General features: G+C 39.1%; 1 protein-coding gene across 1 annotated transcript in view; it reads right to left on the reverse strand.

Annotated features, from left to right (window-relative positions):
• The window catches only part of LOC128737584 (uncharacterized), a gene marked incomplete at its 5' end in the record, with an annotated part of 28,081 nt that extends 26,975 nt beyond the window's left edge, over window positions 1–1,106 (reverse strand). Inside the window, one exon of the mRNA XM_053832256.1 lies at window positions 972–1,106. Within this exon, the coding sequence (XP_053688231.1) occupies window positions 972–1,106 (135 nt within the window). The remainder of the gene's footprint in view (window positions 1–971) is intronic.
• Window positions 1,107–13,928: the final 12,822 nt, after the last annotated feature.

Here is a 13,928-nt window from a genome sequence, read left to right on the forward strand (position 1 = left end):
TACACTACAAAGTTTGATTTAATTCCCATTCGCCTGTTTCGGAAACGAGACGTCAATACAAACTGGGATACCAAAGCGCCTGTACCTATGTACCTACGTGTTTCATGTGGCGATGTTTTGGGACATTTCACTGTCAAACAAAATAAGTCATCGCTTTCACCGTTTTGTTTTCACACATTTGCGACAACAACGTTGCTGTAGGGGAGTATCAGACAATGTGCAATGCAAATGTGCTGCTACTGTTGTTACTGCTGAATGGTATACCATTACAATGTCTAACGAGCAGTTATTTGGGCTATGGGACGATTGTCAGGGATTTAATGGAACGTTTGGGTCGCAGAATAAAAATAAACTGCCGATACATGTTGCATTCGATATCATAAACGATGCCAAAGGACGTCTAGATGGTTGCAGAATGCGAATTCTCGCACATCCTTTGGTCAGATCAGAAACGCGCCATTTTCGTTAAGCTACCGTTGCATTGGTGGAACCGACAAGTGCTATTTATTTGCGTTTTAATTAAACTCTAATTGAATTAAATTATGCTAGTTCAATTTTTTGTCCATTTAAAAAGTAATTATTCGCACCACAGGCAGCATTTTCACAGTCCGGCAAATGAACGAGGGACGTCTCCCTTAGCTTTGATTACTTCGCTTTCACATCGGTTTAGTGGGTGGCTATGGGCGTATACGCGTCTTCTCTCTAGCTAGCCCCCCGTGAAGAAATTCGCAGCAAGTGGAGGAAAAACTCGAGTGTTTATGATTAAACGTTCCCATTGGAATCACGCTTGGCTTGCGTTGTTCCTGATACAGAGCTTCGCTTGTTGGAGGAAGGCACAGGCAGACAGACAGGCACCCACACCTGTCCTTCTTTGCGTTGGCGCATAATTAAAGAAAACCGTCTATTTCTCTTTTCAACCGACAGAGAGACGAGAAAAAGATAGCTCGACTGCATTTCATACAGTAACTTACGTGTTCGGATTGTGGACTTGGTGATGCCCAATTGTCCGGTAAACGTTCGGCCAGGCAAGGATCGAAACTGGACGGTCTCTTTTTGACGAAGTCTATCGGTAAGCTGTAATCATCACAGACGGAAATCTGGAAAGAAAGTTCAAATATTATGTTGTTAGAAATTTGTTGGTAATTGTTTTCGAATTAAATGTTGGTTTTATAATAATTCTTTGTATTTGCGGTTTCTAAGACCGATAAAAAAGATTTTTCAATTAACTTAACTTGATACTTAATTTTGTCAAGATTTCTCTTCTGTTAATTTCTTTTTTAGATAATAAAAATAAAGGCATGCAAATGAAAATTGCAAAAGTAAACGACCGGCGGCGTTGCTATTGTCGACGGGCGACGGCGACGACTCGACGCTGAAACGCATAAACAAAAATCCAAATGCCATTTTGCTGCCAAAGAAAAATTTACGACATTTGTGAATGAGGTAGTTAGAATCATCGGGGTCGCGGTTTCTACCCTATTTAGCGAACTATTTTCGAAGACAAATGTTCCCAATACAGGCTAGATGCTATCGTGCCAAACATTCATATAAAAGCCATGATGTTCCCGTGACTTTATGCAATATCAATTTAGTATAAAGAAGCTAATTGTTTTACCATGCAATTCTGGTTTGACACGCAAAATATGGGGTATGTATTCCTGTTTGTATCACTCAAGCCACACCTATGCTTTGATCTAATTAGTTATTTCCAAAACTTCAACATAAAAATTGAAGGTACGTATCACATTTTGTCACATACAGTTCCACACAATCGCACATATTCAAAATACTGCATAAAATTTAATTTTATTATTTGCTTGAATAATAACATTATGATACATCAATCCCCATTGGCGTGCCTAGGCTGGGGTACGGGCCCCACCTTCCCTGTAAAATTTAATGTAAAACAAAATAATTTTTGCATCCCAAAAGTCCGCAGTTTTTAATTTAATCGACCGCTGTTTTGCGATTGTAAAAATAGATCCAGTTTCAAGTCCAATGTTAGGTGCAGCGGGGAAAAAGGCCACTAATAAAGCTAAAAAATTGTGGTTATCAGAAGAGATCAGATTGAAGCATAAACAAGTGTCTGTTGTCGAAGAAGAACTTTATCCGCTTCATTTACGGCTGCTGAAAGAAATAGAATACCATACAGCGGCTGAGTGTGTTGTATACAAATGTGAAGATAAAAGGCTTGAGTGTTGGCAGAAAGTGTTGGACAATGTGCATCACAATTTGTCTAAGCGGGTGATGCATACGAAGCAAAAACACCACAAAAAGCTGCTTTCTCTAGAACGATTGCGAAAATCGAACCCCGCACATCAAACCCCGCAAGTGATCGACAATTTTGTGGTCAATCTTTCTTCTACGCGTTTCACACAAAATGAATTAGCCCTCCTTAACAAAGGGTTAAATTTCGCAACTCTACCGTCTTCTGCTCCTATTGCAAACATTATAAATAGTGTTGAAAGTGTGGTCCAATACCAGGATCTTCCGAACGTAACGTGGTTTATTCCCGCGCTTATAAAGGAAATGCAATTGTGATCATGGATAAAAACGATTACGACTCGCGCGTACTCGACATGATCAATGAAGGTCCGTACGAAGAGTGTAAATTCAAAAATGGAAAACCCAAAGATCCTCTCAACACTATGATAGACGAGGCTAACGTTGTTCGACAAAAAGTGGCACGGCTAATGGGGGATGAAAAGCTTGAGCGACGTCTTTACGTACCGAATCCGAAGGTCGCCTCACTACACTGCCTACCCAAAATCCATAAGAATCCATTGTCTATGCGTCCAATTTCGTCAAACATCTGTACACCAACCGAGAAAATGGCGGCTTGGCTGGTAGATGAGATCAAACGATATCCTGTGACTCACGACAAGAATGTAAAAAACTCGATAGAACTCGTAGATCAGATTAAAGACCTCGAGATACGACGCAGTGAGATCATGGTGTCGTTCGATGTTGCTTCTCTGTTCCCCAGTGTACCCGTTGAAGACGCCTTAAAAAGCTTACGTGCACATTTAGAACGAAAACAAGTCCACTCGAACCACATTGCGGCTTATCTTTCTGTGGCACAGTTGTGTATGAAGCAGAACTTATTCATGTTTCGCGGGAAGTTTTACAAACAAAACTTTGGCCTTAGCATGGGAAGTAAGCTTTCACCGCTATTAGCTGAAGTATTTATGAGCGATTTTGAGACCGAGGTACAAAAAGACAAAATGTTCCCCCGGGTTTGGAAGCGGTACGTCGACAATGTGTTTGCCCTGGTGAAGGAATGCTATTTGCCACAAACGCTCAACCTACTGAACTCGAAACACGACTCGATCAGATTTACGGTTGAAAAAGAACAAGACGGTACACTCCCGTTTTTAGATCTTCGCATCTCAATAAAAGAAGACAAAACTTTGAAATTTGGCATATACCGTAAACCAACTTCAACAGACCGTTTCATAACATCCGACTCCAACCATTTTGGAGCCCAAAAGCAAGCAGCATTCCACTCGATGGCCCACCGCCTTTTCAATATACCGTTAGAAGAAGAAGAGTTTAATGCGGAAAGGGAGAAAATACACAAAATCGCCGGACAGAATAGCAACTTTGTGAACAAAATCCTGCGGAAACATGAACGGAAAAGAAACCGACAGAATGCAACAACTCTTCAACCAGACAGCGATGAGAAAGTTAGGATCAGCCTACCGTTTTATCCAATTATAACAAACTCGATCAAAAACATTCTTCACCAACATGGATTTGCGACAGCCTTCAAAAGCAGCTGCACTCTACGGGAAATGTTGTGCAACCTCAAAGACAAAATCCCGCTTGAGGAACAATCTGGAATATATCAAATTCCATGCCAAGATTGCCCCGCTATCTACATTGGACAAACACGTCGCAAATTTAAAATTAGACTAAGGGAACATAGGAAGGCCGTGGAGCACAGCCGATCATGTGACTCTAGTGTAGCAGCGCACAGTGAAGAATTACGGCATAAAATAAATTGGGAGAGTGCGAAATTAATCAAAACCATTAAGAAGGTTTCACTGCTAAATGCATGGGAATCAATGTATATCGCCAATGCAGAGAAACCTCTTATGAATGGAGATGATCCACCAATAATTTCCCCTCTCTTTGGATTGGCAAAAAAGTGAGATCAAGTTAACAATTTCTCCCGCTCTTCGACGTGGATACAACCAGATAAACAATACGTAATCAGTTGGACATCGGCATCGTCCTGATGATAGGCATAGAATGCCTGAAACCGGTCGACTCGTAGGTAAAAGTAATTTTTGTCAATATTGTTTTTATCTTTAAATGTTGTAAGAGTGATACGTGTTTGTGTCTTGTCCACCAATTTTATTATGTTAGGTGCAGTTATAAAATAAATTTCAAATTCAAAATCTTTTTTAGCCTTTCAGGTCGAATATATAATGGTCAATTTAAATTTTAGGTTTAGTTTGAGGCCCAATTTAAGCTCAATTCAAGTTCAAATTCAATTCTAATTTCATGCTCTATTCCAACACCGGTTTCAAGCCCATTCTAGGTCTAGGTTCAAGATGATGATGATGATGCTTAAGAGTTTTTTTGATCTACACGTACCAATTTCGCGGCCGCGCATGAAGCCGCCATGGTCTGACTCTAGACTTCGGATTTTAAAGCGTAAAAGATCGGCTGCCTTGCGAAAATATACAAATAGGCGTAATCCTGTGACAAAGCATGATTTCTCTCATGCAAGCAACGAGTATCGTACGTACAATCGTCATCTTTATTCCCGCTACGTTAAGCGCGTGCAAGACGGACTGAGAAAAAACCCGAAACGTTTTTGGTCGTTCGTGAATGAAAAGCGTAAACATATAGGACTGCCGTCAAGCATGTTTCTTGGAAATTGTGAATCTGACAACCAACAGACTACTTGTGACCTGTTTGCGAGGCACTTTTCAAGCGTGTTTAGTTCGACCACGGCCACGCCTTCCCAAATCGATGATGCGATGCGTAATGTTCCAGAAAATATATTTAACATTGGCTCTATTGAATTCTGTGAATCAGACATCATGACTGCTCTTTCGAAGCTAAAAACATCATTTAGCGCAGGTCCTGATGGAATACCATCAGTAGTTTTGAAGAAATGTGTTGCCGCGCTCTGTAGACCTCTGCTACTAATTTGCAACATGTCTGTTCAACAAAATAAGTTCCCAGAGTGCTGGAAAAAATCTTTTATTTTTCCAGTATTTAAAAAAGGAGAAAAACGCAACGTTGAAAATTACAGAGGAATTACATCTCTATGTGCCGGCTCTAAATTACTGGAGATTCTTGTGTATGAGCTTCTATTCAGCAAAATGAAGTCATACATTTCGATGGAACAACATGGCTTTTTCCCAAAACGCTCTATTAACACAAACCTGTTGCAGTTTAGCTCGTTCTGTCTTCGTCATATGGAGAGTGCTGCTCAAATTGATACAGTATATACTGATCTTAAGGCTGCCTTCGATCGCATCGACCACCAATTACTGTTACGGAAACTCAACAGGCTAGGGGCTTCCAACGAATTTATCTGCTGGCTCCAGACATATCTGACGAACCGCAGCCTATCAGTGAAGCTAGGTTCTACCGAATCGTTCAATTTCTGCAACAAGTCCGGCGTTCCACAGGGAAGCAATTTGGGACCATTACTTTTCATAATTTACTTCAATGACGTTTGTGTCGTTATTCCACCGGGATGCAAACTACTATATGCGGATGATCTGAAAATTTTCCTTGCTGTACGATCTGTAGAGGACTGCAAACAACTACAAGACCTAGTTAACCGATTCGCGGACTGGTGTCGCTTGAACAACCTTACTATAAGCGTCAACAAATGTTCAGTGATCACCTTCACGAGAAGTAAAACCCCAATTATGTATGATTATAGGATCGACGAATCTCTTCTTCAGCGTGTCGCTAACGTAAAAGACCTGGGAGTGGAAATGGATTCCAAGCTCACCTTTCAAAACCACTATTCCAGTATTATATCTAAAGCAAACCGAAACTTGGGGTTTATTATGCGCTTAGCTAAGGACTTCCGTGACCCGTACTGTCTACGCGCCCTCTACTTTTCCTTAGTGCGATCCATTCTGGACACGGCCTCAGTTGTATGGAGCCCATACACACGTCTCTGGATTTCAAGAATTGAAGCTGTGCAACGAAGATTTGTTAGGCATGCATTACGATTCCTTCCATGGTCCGATCCATTAAATCTTCCACCGTACGAAAATAGGTGTAAACTGATAAATATCGACACCTTGCTTAAAAGGAGGGATACATCGAGAGCTGTTTTCGCTGCCAAGCTGCTAAAAAGTGAAATTGACGCGCCAGAAATTTTATCAATGCTGAACATAAATATTGCACCTAGACCTCTGAGAACCCGAGAATTTTTTCGTCCAGTATTCCACCGCACTATGTACGGAAAGCATGAGCCAGTTCAGGAAATATGTAGAATATTTAACAGTGTTTACCACCTGTTCGATTTTCAACAGTCATCAGACCACTTCAAATATAAAATACTTCAGTGTGATATTCTAGGTTAAGTTTGTGAAATTTATAGTTGACAATGTATGTTTGTAATTGTATATGACGATGACTATCTTTGTAATCCATGTTTATGAATCTGTACTGTGAATGAAAAAATGCTGGGTTTTTATGCCGATTTGAGAATGATGTTAAAGTTGTCAACTCAAATCGGCTTTTCCCACAGATACACTTCAAGAAGACTCAGTCCGTTGAAGTTGAATAAAATAAAATAAAATAAAATAAAATAAAATAAAATAAGATCAATTTCAAATACAATTTCAAGTGTTTAAATCAAAGTTATACTCAATTTCAATTCCTACTTTAAGTACAATTCCAAGTCTAATTTCATGTCCATTGCCAAGTCTAATTTTAATATTGATTTTAAATCAAACTTCAAGTATAATTTCAAACCCAATTTCAAATTCAATTTTAAGGCTACTTTCAGGTCCAATCTAAAAGCAATTCATTTCAATTTTTAAGCCAATTTCAAGGTCAAGTGTTGGTGGAAAACTCCAAAGAAAATTCAAAAAATTATATTTTATCACAAGGAAATCTAAAGATTTTTTTTCTTGTTTGTCAATTTAACTACAATCTTTTAATAATAAAATTTTCATGAAAACCTTTTTTATTGTTCCTGAATTATGGCTGAAAAATTTGATTTACCTGACCGTTTACCTGATCAAAACGAAGGAAAACGTTACAAAAACTTCACAAACGGATTAAAAAAAGAGAATAAACGGGAGAGAAAAAGAATTACAACTGACATGAAAAATGGAGAAACGAAAGAAAGGAAGAGAAAACGGGATGGTGAAAAAAAATGGAAAAGAAGAAAACAGGAGAAAAAATGAGTTAATTGTATAGAAAAGAACGAAAACGAAAAGAATAATGAGCGAAATGAAGAAAAGAATGGCAATGAGAGACAAGAAACCGAAGAAAACGAAAAAGACATGAAGAATATACTGGATATAAAAATAGAAAAAACGGGACAGAAAAGTAATGGAAACAAAAAAGGAGCAAACTCGGGAGCAGAAAAAGAGGAAAAACGGAACAGAAAAAGAAAAAAATAACAAGACAAAAGGGATAAAACTGAAACAAAAACAGAACGTGACAAAAAAGGAAAAGTCGGTATAATAAGAGGAAGAACGGAACAGACGAAAACGAAAAACGAGATAGAAAAGCGGTAAAAAGCAAAAAAAAGACAAAAACTAGAATCGAAAAAAAAGAAAAAAGTCGAAATGGGACAGAAAATGACAAAAATTCAGGGAGCAAATGGAAGTAAAACAGAAGAAAAAAGTGAAAAACGAGACTAAAAAAGAAACGAAAAGGAACAGCAAGAAGAAATACAGTGGGAAGAAAACAGGAAAAACAAAAAAGAGAAAGAGCGAAAATAACACAAAAATGGGAATAGGGAACAGAAAACAAAAGAAACCAAAAGAGGAAAAAATGACGGAAGAGTAAAAGAAAACCGATAGTTAAAATGAGGAAAGAGGGAAAAAGAGGTCGAATCGGATATAAAGCGGAACGAAGAGTCTAGGAGAATTGAGCTAAAAATAAATGCGTCGAAGACCAAATACATGAAAGGAAGAGGCTCAAAGAAAACAAACACGCGCCTCCCACGGACGGTAACTGTTGACGGCGACGAACTAGAAGTGATAGAGGAGTTAGTGTATTTGGGATCGCTGGTGACCGCGGACAACAACACTAGTAAGGAGATCCAGCGGCGCATCCAAGCGGGAAATCGGGCCTACTTTGCCCTTCGTAAAACGCTACGATCAGGAAGCATACGCCGCCGCACGAAACTAACAATGTACAAAACCATTATTAGACCAGTAGTTATTTATGGCCTTGAAGCCGTGACGCTGCTTACGGAGGACATACGCGCCCTTGCCGTGTTTGAGCGGAAAGTGCTGCGGACGATATTCGGTGGAATACAAACTGAAAGCGGAGAGTGGCGGAGGTGTATGAATCACGAGCTACAGGCACTGCTTGGGGAGACTGCCATCGTACATCTAGCGAAAGTTAGCAGGCTACGGTGGACCGGACACGTCGTAAGGATGCCGGACGACAGTGCGACGAAAATAGTCCTCTTCAATAACCCCACCGGCACTAGAAACAGGGGGGCCCAACGTGCACGATGGCTCGACCAGGTCGAAAGCGATTTGCGACTTCTAAGACGACTAGGAAATTGGCGACGAGTGGCCCAAGACCGAGTTGAATGGAGACGAGTGATTGAAATAGCACGAGCCACTCCGGTTCTATGCTGCTGAAGAAGAAGAAGATCGGATATAAAAGAAGAAAGATGGTATAAAAAAACAGAAAAAAGAGATAGAAAAAGAAGAAAAGCAAAACAGGAAAAACGGACTAGTGAAAAAATAAAAACGAAGGAGAAGAAAACAAAGAACAGGAGATAAATAAGAAAAAATTTAAATTTTTTCGTTATTAAAAGAATTAACCAGAGAATTGAGGGAAAAAAGAAGCGATAAACATAAAACGTGACAGAAAATACGGAAAAACGAAGCAATAAAGCGAGGAAACAGACGAAGATGGAGCACTAGAAGGAAAGAAGATAGAGAGTTAGTAATATATGAAGATCGGAGACGAAACATAGAGAAGAAAAAACACGAAAAACGGGAAGGAAAATATTAAAAAAATAAAAGGAAAAACTGAACTGAAAATAAGAAAAATATGGTGCAGTAAACGTAGAAAAATGAAACAGGAGGTGAGGGAAAAATAGGAAATACCGAGATAAAGTGAGCAAAGCGGTGCAGAAAAGGAGGAAAACCGCATCAGAATAGAAACAAAACAAGTTTCAGGATAAAACTTTTCTTTTCTAATTTCAAGTAAAACTTTGAAATAAACCTTCAAGTTCAAATTAGTCTAAATTCAAGTTGCCATTTAGTTAAAGTTCGAGTCAAAATTTAATTCTTGTTTTTACGGGAATTCAAATACAATTTGAATCCCAATTTCGAGTCTAATTTCAAATGTAATGCCAAGTCTAATCCAACTCCAAATTAAATCCAATTACTGTTCAATTTTAATTCCAATTATTTAATTTCTTAATTTCAAATTCAATTATAAGTCAAATTTCAACTTTTATTTCATATCCCAGTCCAAGTCTAATACAATTCTAATTTCAAATGAAATTTTAAGATCAATTTCAAAGAAAAGCTTCTTTGTTCAGCTTCTTAGTTAAGACCAATTTCTTGTCCAATTCCAAGTAATACTTCCAATAATTGATGTAATTTCTAAATTTAAGCACAATTTCAAATCGAATTCAAAGTCCAATTTCCAGTTCAGTTTTGAGTAAGGTTTCATGCTCAAATTAGTCCATAATTTAATGTCCTATGTTAAGTTCTATTTCAAGTCCAATTTTGCAAATATAAATTTTAGTCTAGTTCCAAGTCTAATTTCTGGTCCGATTTCAACTTCGATTTTAAATTCAATTGCGCGTGGAAGGTTAGAGCTTACATTCTAATCAGCCGGTATTTTTGTGATAAGTAATAATAGATCCGCTAACCTATGATTACTCCGTTTGTTGCGACTGATGGAATCTTTTGAGCCGCCGTTGGATGTATTACGGAATCGCTAAAAGCTATTTTATCCATTATGATAAGTTACAAATTTTACAGTAACAAACTTACATTGGTCTACCCTTAGTCTTGACCGTGACTTTAAAGCTTGGTCCAAAATATCCTTTACCATTCTTATTTTCTACGATATAGAGTAAGGAAGGGTAAAGGGGCGATGCGAGTTAAAGTGCGATTCGATGATTTATCGGTGCAGATTTCGAGTGAATTAACTATATTGGCATGGATGGGTGACTACTTTGACAGCTTGAATCTAACGTAAACTTTGAATGCTTACGAAGCATAGTTGCTGAGTGATGTGCAAATGTTATTTTAGGGCGGCTTTGATGTAATTTTTCATTAAACGGCAAATACGATATCAACAGGAGGATATTACTTGTTGAAAATTTGTAGCAGCGTTTTACATCACTCACATATCTGTTTTGAAAATACGGTGAAAAGAATTTACAAAATATGTTTCGCTTTTCCACAATTTAAGCAAACCCTGTCAAGCGCCTAGCGGGGTAAAAGTGCGATTCACGGACGGGGCACTATATTGCATACTAGAAATGGAAGATCTGCAGAAAACTGTGTGCTCTACAGATGTTGGCCGAAGGAAAACAATGTTTTTCCGCTGATGAAACAAAAACCAAACGTTTGGAAAAGTTTCGATCTGACAGGTGCAATACACCAGCGAAAATAGTGCAAATTGAGAATATTCCTTACCGAAACATAACGCAGATTGAAGATAATATGGTTTTGTTAGCTACTGCTGTGCTCATTTCATGGATTCGAGCTTCGCACTTTTTTTTTTCCTTGTTGGGGACCTTGGACCACTGCGACCAGTTCTTTGATCTATTGTGGTGTGTCCTCTTTTGCTGTATGTCTTTACAGCTACTATATTGTTTAGTAATTGTTATTTTAATTGAAGGCTTCATCCCAACACGGTAATATGTTGAGAATAAATTGTATTACTTTCTGAGGAGAACTAGCCCATATTTCCGAAGGCTCCAACAGTCCTTTATCAAGAAATTTGCGCCTTTTATTGAATAATGCCGTGCATTCGCACAGTATATGATGAGCACTTTCACACTCTAGATTGCAGAAACGACATCTATCATCATTAAGCTTTCCTATTACCTTCAGATGATATTTGCTTGGACAATGACCAGTAACCACTCCGCTAAAAGTACTCAAATCTTTTTTTGAAAGATTCAATAGCTTTTGCGTGATTGAGGCATTTGGCTTAATAAACCGTTTTGCATGACGAGCTGATAGAGTATTATTCCAGTTCAATTTGACCTGATTCTCTTCCCATTTTTTCAGTTCCATCTTGCACGTACTATTGGATACCCCACAGAAAGGTTCGGGACCTATAAATTCCATTGCAGATCCAGTTCTGGCTAACTCGTCTGCTCTTTCATTACCTTCTATACCACAGTGCCCGGGAACCCAAAAGAGGTTTACCCTGTTGTGTGTAGATAGCTGTTGAAGCAGTTTTACACAGTCCCAGACTAATTTGGAAGTGCAAGCAACAGATTTTAGAGCTCTCAGAGCTGCTTGACTGTCTGAGAAAATACAAATATTTGCATACCTATATTTTCTCTTCAAGCAGATCGAAGTACATTCTAGAATAGCATATATTTCGGCTTGAAAGACCGTTGGCCATTTGCCCATTGCCACTGACCTATTCAGTCCAGGACCAGTAATGCCAGCCCCCACTCGGTCTGCCAATTTCGAACCATCAGTGTAAAAAGTTATTGAACCATCTCTGACATAGGGGCCCCCTCGTTCCCATTCACTACGATCTGGTTCATGGATGCTAAATAAATGGTCAAAATCGAATTTTTTTTCCATTAGATCTTCAGCTTGAAAAATAAGAGGATTAATTTCAAATTCCTTTAGGATACTTAGGTGGCCTTTTAGATCACCACTGAAAAGATTTTTGGTTCGTCTGAGTCTTATCGCGTTTTTAACGGCATCTAGTTGAATGACCTGAGATAATGGCAGCAGATTTAATAGAGCATCTAGGGCTTTAGACGGAGTAGTACCCATTGCTCCTGTTATAGCGATAGTAGCGAGCCTTTGCAGCTTTTCAAGTTTAATTTGAATCGTTTTTTGTTTCGTTTTCGGCCACCAAACTAATGCTGCGTATGTGATTCTAGGTTTCACTATAGCCGAGTAAATCCAATGTATCATTTTTGGCCTTAGACCCCATTTTTTTAGCTTCGCACTTTTGCCCCGCGGTAATCGCACTTTTGCCCCGCTAGTGGGGTAAAAGTGCGAATTGGCACTTGATCAGAAGAAAGAGAAAAATATATTTTGCGTAACGCTATTATTCCAGACGATTTATAGTTGAATGTGAAGACATTGAGTTTCTGCATCACTATAAAATATATTTTGTTGTTGTCCTTCTTTATATCTCAAGAAAATTGATGACAACTTCAAACATCGCACTTATGCCCCGCCCTACTCTAATCCTTATTATTAATTTTACGTTTAATTTTTTATTATCTTTTTTTCTTACTGTTTTCAGGTGTCTTACTATGTCTGAACCCTACCGATGTTGACCAGGAAGAAGTTGCCTACCTGCTCCCTCTTTTCTATATCCACCGAATTATTCCCACTGACTATTTACCTTTCCGCACACCAATGATTTGCAAGAATGTTTCCGCCCTCAACTACTCCAAATCAGTAATCTAAATATGAAATCAGCTTCCAAATCCGCCGAACTGTTATTTCCTAACACTTTTTCATTTACTTCACATTCACTTTCGCTTCTATTATCTGTTCAATTCGCTTTTGCACTTGCAATTTTTTATGTTTATTTTTTGCCTAAATTAAGGGGGTTGCGTTTGATTACAGTTTTCCAGAGTTGTCTCACAACGTGGCGCTGCTGAGTATCTAGAAAAAAGTGCGGTCTTCGGGAAGGTTGCTCAAAGGCAGAGGAGTGGTTGGATGACCTCATTTGCCGTATTTTCAAAAAAGCACATTAACTCGAGTGTAAAAACTATCGATGCATTACATCCTGTTCTGTAAGCTGAGACTGTTAGCAAAGTCATTCGTCGGCATCAAGCTTGTTTTCGTGAGGGACACTTCACAACGGATCAGATGTTTACCTTGCTTCAGATACTAGACTAGAGATACTAGTTCCGAGAGCGCAACTTGCAAACTCACCATCTGTCTGTGAATTTCAAGGCGACGTATGATTCAGTCAAACAAAATGAGTTGTGGCAGGCAATGCTAGAACATGTTTTTCCGACGAAACTACTTACGTTGAAACCCCAGCCTCAGCCTCTTCCGTGACATTAGATCAGTGGTGCCCAGGCTTAGGCATGGTGCGGGCCAACGAGGATCGCCCCATGAGTGTCGCGGGCCGCAATTTCCTCTGGCCATTAAAAATTTTTGAAACGGTGGTTCTACAATTGATGAAGGTACTGAATTTTCTGGGAATTACCTCAACATTCAAAACGGTAAGCATTCGGAACTACAAAATGCACGAGGCATTACGGCTGCTTCGAGTGACCCCTGTGTCATAAAAAAGTAACTCATAAATCCACCTTCTCTCAAATCAGTTCTCAGGCCGCACAAAACATCTTGAAGGGTCGCATGCGGCCCGCGTTCCGTAGTTTGGCCGTCACTGCATTAGATGGACTGAAGCAAGGGGATACCATTTTCTAACCTGCTATTCAACATGGCTTAGGAAGGTAAGATACGAAGAGCAATAGAGGAGTGGAACGAGACTATCGTCACGAAATGTCACATGTTTCTGGGTTTTGCGGATAATCGACGTTCCGACGACCATCGGAATCA

The sequence above is a fragment of the Sabethes cyaneus genome, chromosome 2 (genome assembly GCF_943734655.1).
Source record: "Sabethes cyaneus chromosome 2, idSabCyanKW18_F2, whole genome shotgun sequence".
Lineage (NCBI taxonomy): Eukaryota > Metazoa > Arthropoda > Insecta > Diptera > Culicidae > Sabethes > Sabethes cyaneus.